At 48.8% G+C, this 11925-nt stretch overlaps 2 protein-coding genes and 1 long non-coding RNA gene across 4 annotated transcripts; 2 read left to right on the top strand and 1 right to left on the bottom strand.

The window, feature by feature from the left end:
* The first annotated feature begins 133 nt into the window (after positions 1-133).
* Positions 134-2199, top strand: B3GNT4 (UDP-GlcNAc:betaGal beta-1,3-N-acetylglucosaminyltransferase 4). Its single transcript, XM_027652264.1, has one exon. The coding sequence runs from the start codon at positions 338-340 to the stop codon at positions 1451-1453; it is 1116 nt and encodes a 371-aa protein (XP_027508065.1). The 5' UTR covers positions 134-337; the 3' UTR covers positions 1454-2199.
* A 2070-nt stretch (positions 2200-4269) lies between these two features.
* On the bottom strand, positions 4270-7969 carry DIABLO (diablo IAP-binding mitochondrial protein). Of its 2 annotated transcripts, none has more exons than XM_027652266.1 (6): positions 7891-7969; positions 7124-7238; positions 6781-6909; positions 5788-5898; positions 5548-5644; positions 4270-4897 (listed from the first exon to the last, which is right to left on the bottom strand). In XM_027652266.1, the coding sequence occupies exons 1-6, from the start codon at positions 7935-7937 to the stop codon at positions 4683-4685; spliced, it is 714 nt and encodes a 237-aa protein (XP_027508067.1). In that variant the 5' UTR covers positions 7938-7969; the 3' UTR covers positions 4270-4682. The 2 variants fall into 2 exon arrangements, with proteins under 2 accessions (XP_027508067.1, XP_027508066.1); XM_027652265.1 differs by having other exon boundaries at positions 6781-6912.
* Positions 7970-8066: 97 nt separating this feature from the next.
* LOC113951333 lies at positions 8067-9425 on the top strand. The gene is made up of 3 exons (XR_003529111.1): positions 8067-8108; positions 9129-9232; positions 9310-9425. It is a non-coding gene; the product is annotated as an uncharacterized LOC113951333 (long non-coding RNA).
* The last annotated feature ends 2500 nt before the right edge of the window (positions 9426-11925 follow it).

Raw genomic sequence — 11925 nt, forward strand, 5'->3', positions numbered from 1 at the left:
CAGCCCCCCGCATCCTCCGCCCACGGGTGGGGACCGGCAGGGGCGGAGCGGGGCGGGGCAGCTCCGGTGAGGCGGCGGCGGCTCCGCAGAGCGAGGTGGGGGTTTGGCCGTGTCGGGGGCACCGCGGAGCGGCGGCTCCAACCCGGTCTGCGGGGCCGGGGGCTCCGGAGCGGCCGCAGCGCTCCTGCCCTCGCCGGCGGCACTGGGACCCGGCGAGGGGAAACACCGAGCCCCGTCCAGGGGGAACGACCGGCGCGTTCCGTCCGCGCCCGTGGAGACCCCGGGAGCGAAGGGCTCGTGTTCCTCTGCCCAGGGCCGGTCCGTGCCGGAGGCTGCCATGTATCCCAGGATCAGGAACCTCGCCCTTTACACCTTCTCCATCACGCTGCTCGCCTGCGTGTTTTACTTGAGGAAAGAGGCAAAGTTGGCAGAATCGTCAGCAGACCAGAAAATGGATGTAGTAAGTCACAAACTGAAGTCTTTGGTTCTGGACAACACTGAACCCACCAAGTGTTTGCCGAACTTGACCCTCGCCAATTCTTCTCTCGCTCTCCCGGAGCTTCACCGCGTCTTCTTAACGTACAAGCACTGCCGGAGCTTCCCAGTCCTGCTGAAGCCTCCCAGGTGTAGCAAAGAGCTGTTCCTTTTGCTGGCTGTCAAGTCTTCCCCGATCAACGTGGACCAGAGGGTGGCAATCAGGAACACGTGGGGGAAGGAGGTCTCTATCAGGGGCAAGAACATCAGGCTGGTGTTCCTTCTGGGGCGCTCAGAGGTTAAAATCCAGGTGCCGCCCCTGCACCAGCTGCTGGCTTATGAGAGCCAGGAGTTTGGTGACATCTTGCAGTGGGATTTCATTGACAACTTCTTCAACTTGACCCTCAAGGAGCTGCATTTCCTCCGCTGGTTCATGGAGGACTGTCTGCACAGCAAGTTTGTGCTGAAGGGCGATGATGATGTGTTTGTCAACACTTACAACATCATCGAGTTCCTCCAAGACTTGGACCCTGAACAGGATCTCTTTGTTGGGGATGTGATCGCCAACGCCCGGCCCATCAGGAACACCAAGGTCAAATACTTCGTTCCAGAGGCCATGTATGGAGCCTCCTTCTATCCTCGCTATGCAGGAGGAGGGGGGTATGTGATGTCTAGGGAGACAGTGCGTCGCCTCCAGAGCACCGCAGAGGACACGGAGCTCTTCCCGATAGATGATGTGTTTGTGGGAATGTGTCTGGCGAAGATGTCCGTGACCCCAAAGAACCACGCTGGCTTTAAGACTTTTGGGATCCAGAGACCTTTCAATGCTTTTGATCCGTGCTTGTACAAAGGGCTGATGATTGTGCACAAACTCAACCCCACAGAGATGTGGATCATGTGGACACTGGTGAGGGACGACAGCCTTCGGTGTGCAGTGTCGGTGGAAAAGAAGCTCCCGCTGAGCCCAGTGGGATTGTGACTGGTGGCAGACACAGGGTACTAAACTAAAAATCAGGTTGTGGTAGAACCATGTCCATTACTAACAGACTGCGCTGGAGCTGTCAGGGTTTGGTTTGCAGTGAGTCATTTTCTGTTGGGGGGTTACATGAAGCAGTTGAATTGTCACAGGGTGGGGATGGTGAGACACAGCACAGGGGTCTTGGCTCAGCTCTTCCCAGCTGGATGGGAGCCAGGGGAAGTCACAACTGCCATGGGAATGTGAGTGAGGGGCCACCTGCTATGGAGGCTCCACAACACCGGTGTCTGACCGCCGGCCAAATTCAGGCTCATGTAGGGAGGCCAGCGATGACTAACGAGTGACAGAGCACTTGAAATTACTTGAAGGGGTGGAAGAAAGGCCAGTGTGTGCTGCTGGGTCCACTGTCCAGGGCAGCAATCCCACAGCTTCTGCTGGACAGCAGGAGAAAGGGAGCGGAGTGGGTAAGAAAAATCCTCAAAAATATATTGCCTTAACACAGCAATGATGATGATCCAAGGGACTGGGCTTTGACTCAAGCCCTTTGGCTTTTACAGAAGGTCATTATAGGTTTACTTGCACTGGAAACTTTTGCACAAAGACTTTCTGATCAGGTGTGAGAGGAGCAATGTATCATGAATAATCACAGTGGTAGGAAGAGTGGCTGTTGTGTCTCATGTTGTGTGGGAGGTGTTTGGTTTTTTGTTGTTGTAAAGGTGGGTACAAATAAAATACAGTTTTAAAAAGTGTTTTCACAGGAATATTTTTGGGTCTCCTGAAAGCTAAGAGCCCTAAAAGCCAGGGAAGGCTGAGATCTGGTGCTGGGTGTTTGCATTCAGGAGTCATTATGTGGAAATGGGTATTTGTCACTTCATTTTCTGTGAACAGCTGCTGGTCTCTGCCCTGTCAAGATGCATTGATATGAAAGTGATTAAGCTGAATGTGCTGGAGCTGCTAATTTGAGGAAAGATCAAATATGGAACTAAGATTTGGTGATACTTTTGTGAAACTTCTCAGTGCCAGGGTGTCTTGCTGCTAGAGCAGAATTGCTCTGCTGTGTGTGAGCAAGGAAGCAGCCTGGAAGCTTTAGGAAAAAAATGTAGTGGGTGGAGAGGAACTGTGTGATTACAGAAGCCAGAGCCATTTGTGTTGTGCTGTTGTAATTGCTGTCTCCAGTGCCAGCTGCCCAGTGTTCACCCCACCAGACGGGAGCTGGAGGTTTCAGAGGTGCCTGGGAAGTGCATCCAGGAGGTTTTTGCTTGTAGGACAGACAGGGGCTGCTGCTTGCCCTGGAGAAGAGATCGGGCAGGGCGGGTACCGTGGTGCCCTGGGAGCTGCTGTGCCAGCATTTTTCTGATCCACTCAGTGATTCCCAGTGCAAACTCAGGAACAGAGAGCGTGATGTCATGTCTGTTGTGGGTTTAGGTGTATGGGCTAATCCCCAACTGGCAGCTCTCACTTCCTAATAAAGGGTGAGGGACTCCCTTCTGCCCCATTTTGGAGGTGATGTGGAGCCATTCCATGCTCCTCACTCCCACTTTGACTGACTGGCTGGTTCCTGTCATGTCAGGTTGGATGTGTGTGGGAACAGCTCCTGGGAAGTGCAGGGCATGCAGTGAAACGAGAAGTGGGGTGACAACAGGGCTGGGAGTAGGCTCTGAAAAAAAGGGGAAGAGGGAGTTTCCTGGCTTTGCAGACTCCTGGCAGTGCTCATCTGCCTTAAGCCCTGTCTCTGCCACGCAAACATCAGAGTGGAGTTACTGTGGCACTCTGAAAAAACACAGCTTGTATGTGCACTGGAGTCAGGGGCTTGGCAGATGTTCTCCAACTGCAGCAGGTACCAAATGAGAGCAGCTGTGGTTAGAGGCTGACCTGAGGGTGCATTTGGCTCCTGAGGCCTTGGCTGTGCCACTGCTCAAATAATCCTCTCGTCATAGTGGCTTTTTTCCTAATGCTCCCACCCAAAGCTGAGTTTGGGGCCTCCAGGCAGATCAGACACCGGCAGCTCCCTGTGAGCTGAATTCCAGACTGTGCCATCCTCCCGGGATACAGCAGCAGCCAGTGAGCAGCAAGTAAAGGTGGTTTCTTAATTCTTTTACTACTTAATCTATAAATGTACAGTGCTGTGCAGCTGAGATTGCATTTATTCCAAAGGCAGGCAAAATAAGACAATCTATGCTAGAGAAAATTCCTCCTCAATTTAGTAACAGCCACCTCGATGCAGTGCATCAGATGGTAATTTGTTGTGAAAAACCTGTGAATAATGCGTGTTTTCTTACAAAACCTGATTCCAGTCAGCAGTGATAAAGTTCTAGTGGATGCTGTTCTGCAAAACCAATTTCACATTAGCTGTGAAGTTAGAAAATGAGCACAGTGAAAGACATCTGTGGTTTTGAAATCTGAAGTGAAACATTAAGTTTGCGAAAGAGAGAATTCAGATTATTTCCTGAAGCTTGTGCTCAAAAGCATTCAAATAGGTAAAACTCTTTTACTCACTGCCTTGTAAAGAAGTCCACGGCAGTTGCCAAAATAATTTTGTTTATAACCACATTATCTTGAAAATCAAACCTCCTTTTGCTTCCTGAGGAACCTCCCGAGGTGTGGTGACTGTGGTGACAGAGGATGCTGTGCTGAACTGCAAAACTTCACCAAGAGCCTGAGTAACTCCATGGAAAGTTCTCAGCTCTACAGCAAATATTTCCCCCAACTGCAGCTCAGTGGAATTTGGGGCAGCTGTCAACTCAGACGTTAAAAACTTTGAAGTTCAAACAGAAAACAGGGCTTAATCTCTCACCCAAATGGGCACACTCACAATGAGATGCTTTTGCACAGTTTAATAAAGGCATCTCCTCACACACATCATTTACTTCACAGGTTAAAAACAAGGTTCTTTAAACACACTTCTTTGGCTGATCCCTAATGAGCTCCCACAAGCACATCAAACTTCCCAGCAGAGACACAATTAACACCGGGCTGTCCTTGATAGCAGTCTTCACATTTGCATAGATAAACGTTTAAATAAACGAATCCAAAAGTATTACAAACAAAGTAAGTTACAAACAAAATGGAGGCCTTCCAAATACCTGGAAGTGACTTGATTTCTACAGCAATCCTGCTTGGGGAAAAAAATGGAATCACGGGCTTATTTCAGCAGTTTTAGACTATCCCACACAAAAGTTTGGGACTGTTCAATTTGTGATTGACTCCCAGATATGCTACAGTTCAGTTCTGTTCAGTCCTCCCGAAGGTAAGGGTCATCGCCTGCATCCATATTTCCTAAAATACCCTGTGGCAATGAAGATTCCTCTCCTTGAGCTTTTATGAGCTCCTCTGTTTGAGCTTCAGCTAATTTGGTCTCTGCTTTCTGGGACAGCTGCCTCACTTCTTGCACCTGTGACTTCACGAGCTGGATGTGGCTGCGGGCTGTCACCGAGGCCTGGTCTGCTCCTGGGGGTAAGAATTGAAATACTGGGTTAGAGGGGCACTGGGCAAACCTTCAGTTAAGGAAATGACTGCAATTAGCACCTACAGCAGCAGGAATTTCTGCTGAACACGGAATCCCTTCTCCTTCCATTCTCCTACAGATTCTGTGTCTTTTTCAGGCACTTCCAGAGTTAGGCTGTCCCTGCATATTCACTGCTTTCCTCCCTTTCTCCACTCCAGTAACTTTGCCAGTTTACCATAAACCAGCCCATAACTCAATCTCAGAGCTATCGAATCTCTACACAGAGAAAAGACCAAAAATAGTATCTTTTCTTTCTTTAACACAACTGAACTCAGCTAGAAAGCCCAGCTGGACCCCTTATTTCTGTGGCTCCCACAACCATGTTTGAACCTGCATTTAAAAATGACTAAACTCTTCCCTCAAATACCTTTGGTCGCCTTTGGTCTTGACCTAAACCACATGTGAAGTTTCCAAGCCTAGTTCTCAGAATGCTTCTATAGACTCACAGCCAAAAAAAGAATGTAAGTTCTCAGCCCCTCTAAAAACCAGGCAGGAGCTGTGGATTGGTAAGTTAAGTGAATGAATATTCCGTGTGTCTCAACTCTGTTCTCACTGAATAAGGGAAAAGGGGAAAGGAAGTGTCAGGGCTCACCTGACTGATAGGCAGCCTCTGCTGCCATCTCCGACAGGCGCAGCGCCGTCATCCAGCTGGACTCCAGCCTCAGGTATTCCTGCTGCTTCGTCTTCACCTGGGAGGAAAACAAGGTGTTATTTCATGAGGTGTAACTGCCCCCAAGTGCTCTCCCACCCTTGTGAAACGGTGAGAGAGATCAGAACCTTTTGAGCAGGGTTTTTAGAGGCAGAGGGTGAGGGAAGGGAGGTGGCCACTCACATCAACTCTGGCTCCTATGACCACCTGCCACACTGCATCCACCTCCTCCGAGTTCATCTTCCCAAGAAGATTTGAGTATTGCTTGTAGAGAGACACCAGGGTATAAACTGCCTGCAGAGGAATCATTTCACACAGTCTGCACAGCTCTGATGCTCTCACAAAATTACTCTTCGTGTACTCACTGTACTAATAAGGGTATAAACTGGAATGCAAATACTTTACTCAAATTGGCACTTTATTTATAAAATTAAAACCATATCTTCTTGTTTCAGGCTTAAATATGGCTCACACTATTCTTCTGATGAAACTCAGTTCGTGGTCTTAGAAAGGCAGAGAAGGGAAATAAAATACCCAGGAACAGAGAACTCAGTACACAGGTAAACAGAAATAACTGTTATGAGTTTCTTCAGCTCCAGTTCTGATTTTCAGGGTCATTTTGGCTTAATTAAAAGGAAGACTTTTTACATAAGCATGGAGCGAAGGACAAGGGGAATGGATTCAAACTGACAGAGGGAAGGGTTAGGTTGGATACTGGAAAAAATTCTTCCCTGTGAGGGTGGTGAAGCCCTGGCACAGGTTGCCCAGAGAAGCTGTGGCTGCCCCATCCCTGGAAGTGTCCATGGCCAGGCTGGATGGGGCTTGGAGCAACTTGGGCTAGTGGAAGGTGTCCCTGCCCCTGGCAGGGGAGTGGGACAGGATGATCTTTAAGGTCCCCTACAACCCAAACCATTCTATGATTCTATCAATTTAACCCAAAAGCAACAGTTTAACAAAGCTACAACAATTTAACAAAGCTAAAAGTAATTTCCACGTTTGGTGTCAAACAATGATCCCATGGCTTCCGAGGGACCCGACATCTTCAACCCCACACCCCTTCCGTTAAATTGATTTTTAGAAGTTCATTTTGAGCACGGTTTAAGAGGTGCAGTTAGTGCCAGATCATTCAGCATTTCCAGCAGTGACTGGTGCCAGGTGTGTGTTCTCTCAGCTCACCTTTGTGTACTCTGTGAGTGCCTCGATGAGCGCGTAGGTGGTCTGGGACAACAGGGTGGCTGTGCTGTCTGTCACCAGGGACACAGCTCTTCTGATCAGGGCATCGTTACTGAGGGACACTGATCCCTGCTGCTGCAACACAAGGCATTTCCATGACCTTTACATTCACTTCCATATGGATATTAGTTAAAGACAAAGCTAAGGGAAAGCCTCACTGCTCTTTACGAGCCAAGTGCTCACAGAGGATACAATTCCAGGGTGAGAACAGGTCTGTACAAGGTTAAACAAGTGTTTTTGGACATTTAACTGCTCCCAGGGAGGGGGTGCCCCCCTCCCACATTACCTCCACAACAGGGACAGCACACAGGGCCACCCCCAGCCCCAGGGCCTGGTGCCACCGGCCACTGGCACCCGAGAGGCCTCGTCTCCTCACACTGGCCAGGACTGGGAAAGTGTGCCTGGAAATGCAAGGGGAAAAGATCAGCACAAGAAATAACCTGTGTCTGCTGGGGAACAGGGATCTAAGAGAAGAACAACCCCTAGAAGCTGTTCTAGGGGAACTAGTCCGCACCAGGCTTCTGGAATGCAGCTGCATAACAGTGAGTGGGTAAGCTTGTTTCAAATTTTGTATTGTCACTTAATTATTATTATTGAATTACTGTTACTTAAGTGCAAGAAAATAAGATGAGCACAGTAACTAGTGCATTGTTAAGAGAGGAAATCTTATCTGGTATGAGCACACTGCTGGTAGTCAGTAATATTGAAAATCGGGTTAAAAAACATGCTTGAAAGTGATGTTCGGTACATGTAGGTGAGAATTGTGACAGGGAATATGGTACAACCCGGCGACACTCGGGCCTCCTGCGGCCAGTTTTCTTTACATCCCATGTCGTGCAAATGTCCCCCCAGGGTCAGGGCCTGTCACTGAAACACTCGAGCAGAAAAAGAAAGGAAAAGCACGGGAGGTAAGGAGCATTTCTTTGTTATGCAGCAATCTTCCTGAGAAACGACCGGTCGGTTTTTCCTCCTTGTGCGCGCTGTGCGGGCAGCACATCTCGCGCTGCGGGCGCTGTCCCCGCCCGTCCCCCCCGCCCGGCCCCGCCGCGGTACCTGAGGACGGAGCAGCAGCTCCGCAGCCACCGCCCGCCCGCCGCCATCTTGGGCCGCCCGGCGCGCGGCGTGGTGACGTCACCGGGGGCGGGGCCCGGCGGGGCGGGGGCGGGAGCGGCGCGTGCGGGGCCGTGAGGGCGGCGGCGGGGGCGAGGGACGGCGGAGCCAGCGGCGACCGTCGGGGAGGAGCCAAACCCTCCAGCACCTCCTCCTAAAGTGTTAGCGAGCCAGGCATTGCTTTATTCTGGCCGGAGGTGCGTAGCGAGTCGTTCCAGCCAGATACATCCCCTTTAAGGCTTTTCACGTGCTTATACACTTTAACATTTTAATTTTTGGTTCCAAGTCACACCATTCTCTTCATATAATTAGTGTTCTATCGTTTATTGGCTATTTTGGTCCACGTTCTTTGGACCTCTTATCATTCTTCCTCAGAGAGTCTCCAGCTCTCAGGTTGTAATGTCTTTTTTAATCCCCTTTGCATCTTCTGGTTACTCCAACATGTCTTTGAAGAACCAGAAATTTAAGATCCCTGATGTCCAACCTTCAACTTCCTCAGGCAAGAAGGGAGATTTAAACTCTGAAATAGAGCAGCACACAAGCTTTAAGTGGTGTCCAGGTGTTGGAAAAACAAATGACTTGTGGGTAGAATTGCCTTGTTAAGGTTTAGGGCTTGACATGTTTCAGTGATCTCAGACCTGGGGCAGGTCTGAGCGAGGGGAAAAGGATTTCCACTGATAGTGCACACAGGGAATGCAGAGTTTATGAGCCACAAGGACATGGGGCAGAACCCCCAAGAGAAGGAAGAAACCAATAAACCCAACTCAGCAACTGGGCTGAAACCGGCTCCACTGGGGTAAGAGGTGATTCTGACCGACCCAACAAACCCCCAGACCCAAACCAAGAGAAAGACTGAGCATGGCACTAATTCATGTGAAAAATAAGAGAATCATTAACCAAAAGAAGATAGAATACTAATTAATAAGAGAACTGGTAGCCCATGAATGTTAATTCCTTTGTTTGCCCTTTCCTTGCCCCTGTACGTCACAAAACAGTAGGGAGAGGGAAACCTCGTACTGGTTTGAAAGGTCTTTTTTCAGGACTTCTAAATAAACTGACAAGTAATTTCTGTCTCTCTGCCTTCACACCCTTAATTAGGCAGAGTTGGACAAGGCAGGACTTGTTTTATTGAGATATTGGTCGTGCTGGAATTGTGTTGCATCCCTCCTGTCCCTCTTTAGGCAGGGTGGGAGTCTCAGGAGAAAACTGCTGGGAGGCTTTTAAACATTTCAGGGAGACACAAAGAATCTGCAAGAGCTGCAAAAGATCAGCAAAGTGCATGCAGGTGGATACCTTTTCTTTTAATCTTTATTGTTTTTACATAAGAAAATAAGGTTGTGGTGAGGCTGTAAGGACTTGCAGGTTTGGTGCAGGGGGAAGAAGGGCCGTCCATCCTGTGTGCCCGGCACTGCGGAACTGGTTGCCTCTGGAAAGCCGGTGGCTGCAGGAGCAGGAGCAAGAGCAGGAGCAGAGCCCTCATTTGAGCACCAAGAAGTAGGTGGTCCAGCCAGCGAGGAGCAGTGCCCCGAGCAGCACCGTGTAGCTGAACAGCACAAAGGCCAGCAGCTCCCTCAGCACCTTGAGGACGTGGATGGCGAAGGACTCCGGCATCGCGCTCTCCGGCAGGTAGGATCCCTGGGGTTGGATGCTCCTGCTCCTCCCCGGCCTGTAAGCACAGGGACAGGGTGAGTCTTCCCGAGCAGGGAGACCGTAATTCACAGTTTCTCCCCAGTGACTCTGCCGTGGGGAGAAACCTTGTGATCAGGAGGGTTGATGCCCACCTGGAATGTTGTTAGTGTCTGGTGGGACTCGTGTGCCTCCCAGAGTCCTCCTGAGCTGTGCAGTGTTGAAAGAGAGTTTGGAATCTGCTCAAAGTCTCCCAGTTAGGACTGTTAACGGAGCAGATAGAAATACAGACACAGGCTGTGGGCATGGCTGTGTGGGTGAGGCCAGAGGCTCTTAGAGAGTCCAGCTGGCTCCTGGAATCTTTCCCCTGTGGCAGTGGCTGGGTATCCAGGAAGCTTCAGGATCAGAGTGGCCACTGATGGTGCATTACCAACAGCGTGTTCTGATCAAAGTGGTCAATTCCTCCAAGGAAGCCACCATTAATATTTAATGCTATAATTGCATCTAATGGAAATACTGGCACAAACTGAGCCTTTTGTTTAAGAATGATGAAAACTGAGGCTTAAATACAAGTTTGAACAGGCAAATATTTATATCTCATGTTAAAAATAACCTTTAAATGGGAGACATGGGGTAAAATGCTTTAGAATTCATCTTATAGCTTTATTTTAAAGTCATACTTACACTTGCTTTGGAAGTAATTGCTTGATAGTTTAAAATTAAATCCAAACTCTTTCACAAAAATTGTTGGCTCCTTAGACTTAAAGCTGTGAAGACCCACCTAAAAAATTCTATCATCTCTCTGATTTACATGTTCTTTTAAATTTTGATCACAACTCTGCCTCATGAAAAATATCTACGCTCTTGGTCAAGCACATAAAGGGAGTTTAAAATGAGACTTAAGATAAAGCAAACCCAAAAGGATTATTTCTCTTCTAAGCGGTCTAAAGCCAGCCAAAGTAAACTGAATTCTCATCCTGTCACTTAGAATGTTTTTTAAAGAGGTCTTCTGATAAAGAGTTCACTTTTTGCTGTTGTTAAAGAGTTCGGTCATTTCATTCTAAGCTCAGGCACATGTATATAGTATGGGAATTATTTCATTTTTAAAGCAGTCATGGTTTCCCCGTTGTTCAAGGCACTGAAGTTTTCTATCCACGGGCTTTACGGGATTTCTGGTTATCTGGAGAGATAAAGAAATGAACTGCTTACCCAGGCTCGAGTGTGTCAAGGTCCTGCTTCTCTCTAGTTCTGTTCTGCAGCTGTCCCTTGGATTTCTCTCTTCCAGGGGGTTTGTGCTGTGGGCTGATCCCGCTGTGATCCGCTCCGGAGCCGGGAGTACCGGGGTGTGTGTGCAGGACTGGTGCACTCTCTAGGTGTGGTCAGGGCGGTTATGATACGACACAGCACGTCGTGCTCGGAGCAGCCAAACAGCTCCCCTTCCCCAGGGGGCTGCTGCCAACAGCATTTCCTGGGCTTAAGCACCAGGGCTTGGTGTTACCAGGTCAAAACCTGCATTGGTTTAGTTGTGGGGTTTTTTCCTCTAGCAAAATGTGTCATCTTACACTTTTTACTCTGTTACATGGGAGGCTGCTGTGCCTCTTGCTCTGTTATTCCCTGGGAGCCTTGTGCTCTGTGGGCCACTTGGGGAGGAAGAGGAGGATGCTCACACACAGCTGGGGCTGTGGGTCCCAAGGGTGGCACTGTGCAGACTGAGTCTGGCTCTTTTTACCAAAAGATTGGGCTGAAGGCAGCCAATGCCTGCACTGTCACCAGGTCACTGCTCTGGTGCCACCCTTGTCCTCCCAGGGTGTCACCCTGACCTTTCAGAGCACGAGCACTGCAGCCCCTTTGCAGTGAGGGGAGAAGGGGGCCAGGATATATGTTTATTTTTAGCAAAACTCCTTTCTGATAATGCTGTATGAAAAGTGAAAGTGTTCAGGGGTAGAGGTTGGGTGATGGTTTTTTTTTGCTTGTAATGCAGACAGCAGAGAGAAGGAAGATCATGTTCTGCAGATCAAATCTCTTGCCTACAAATATATTATGATGTAGAAAATGGCCCCTTAATTTAATTAGGCTCCCTTGTTATCAAATTATTATCCACATGGTCAGCAGGGCCTTGGACAGCAGCAGAACATAATCAGCTGCTCAGGAAGCCTGTTAAGTAGTAATTGCTCCTCCAGGGAATTATCAATGTCAGGATGTGGTGTGTTTTTTTTTTTTTTTTAAATTTTTTTATTGTTGTTGTTGTTGAATAGTTCCAGGAAGAGACTTTCTCTAGGTGGAGTGGCCACACAGCTCAGTGCTGGGGCAGGTCTGCAAAAAAATAGGCAGCAGTGTTGGTGATAAATTAAG

The sequence above is a fragment of the Corapipo altera genome, unplaced genomic scaffold (assembly GCF_003945725.1).
Source record: "Corapipo altera isolate COAL_440 unplaced genomic scaffold, ASM394572v1 67, whole genome shotgun sequence".
Taxonomy (NCBI): domain Eukaryota; kingdom Metazoa; phylum Chordata; class Aves; order Passeriformes; family Pipridae; genus Corapipo; species Corapipo altera.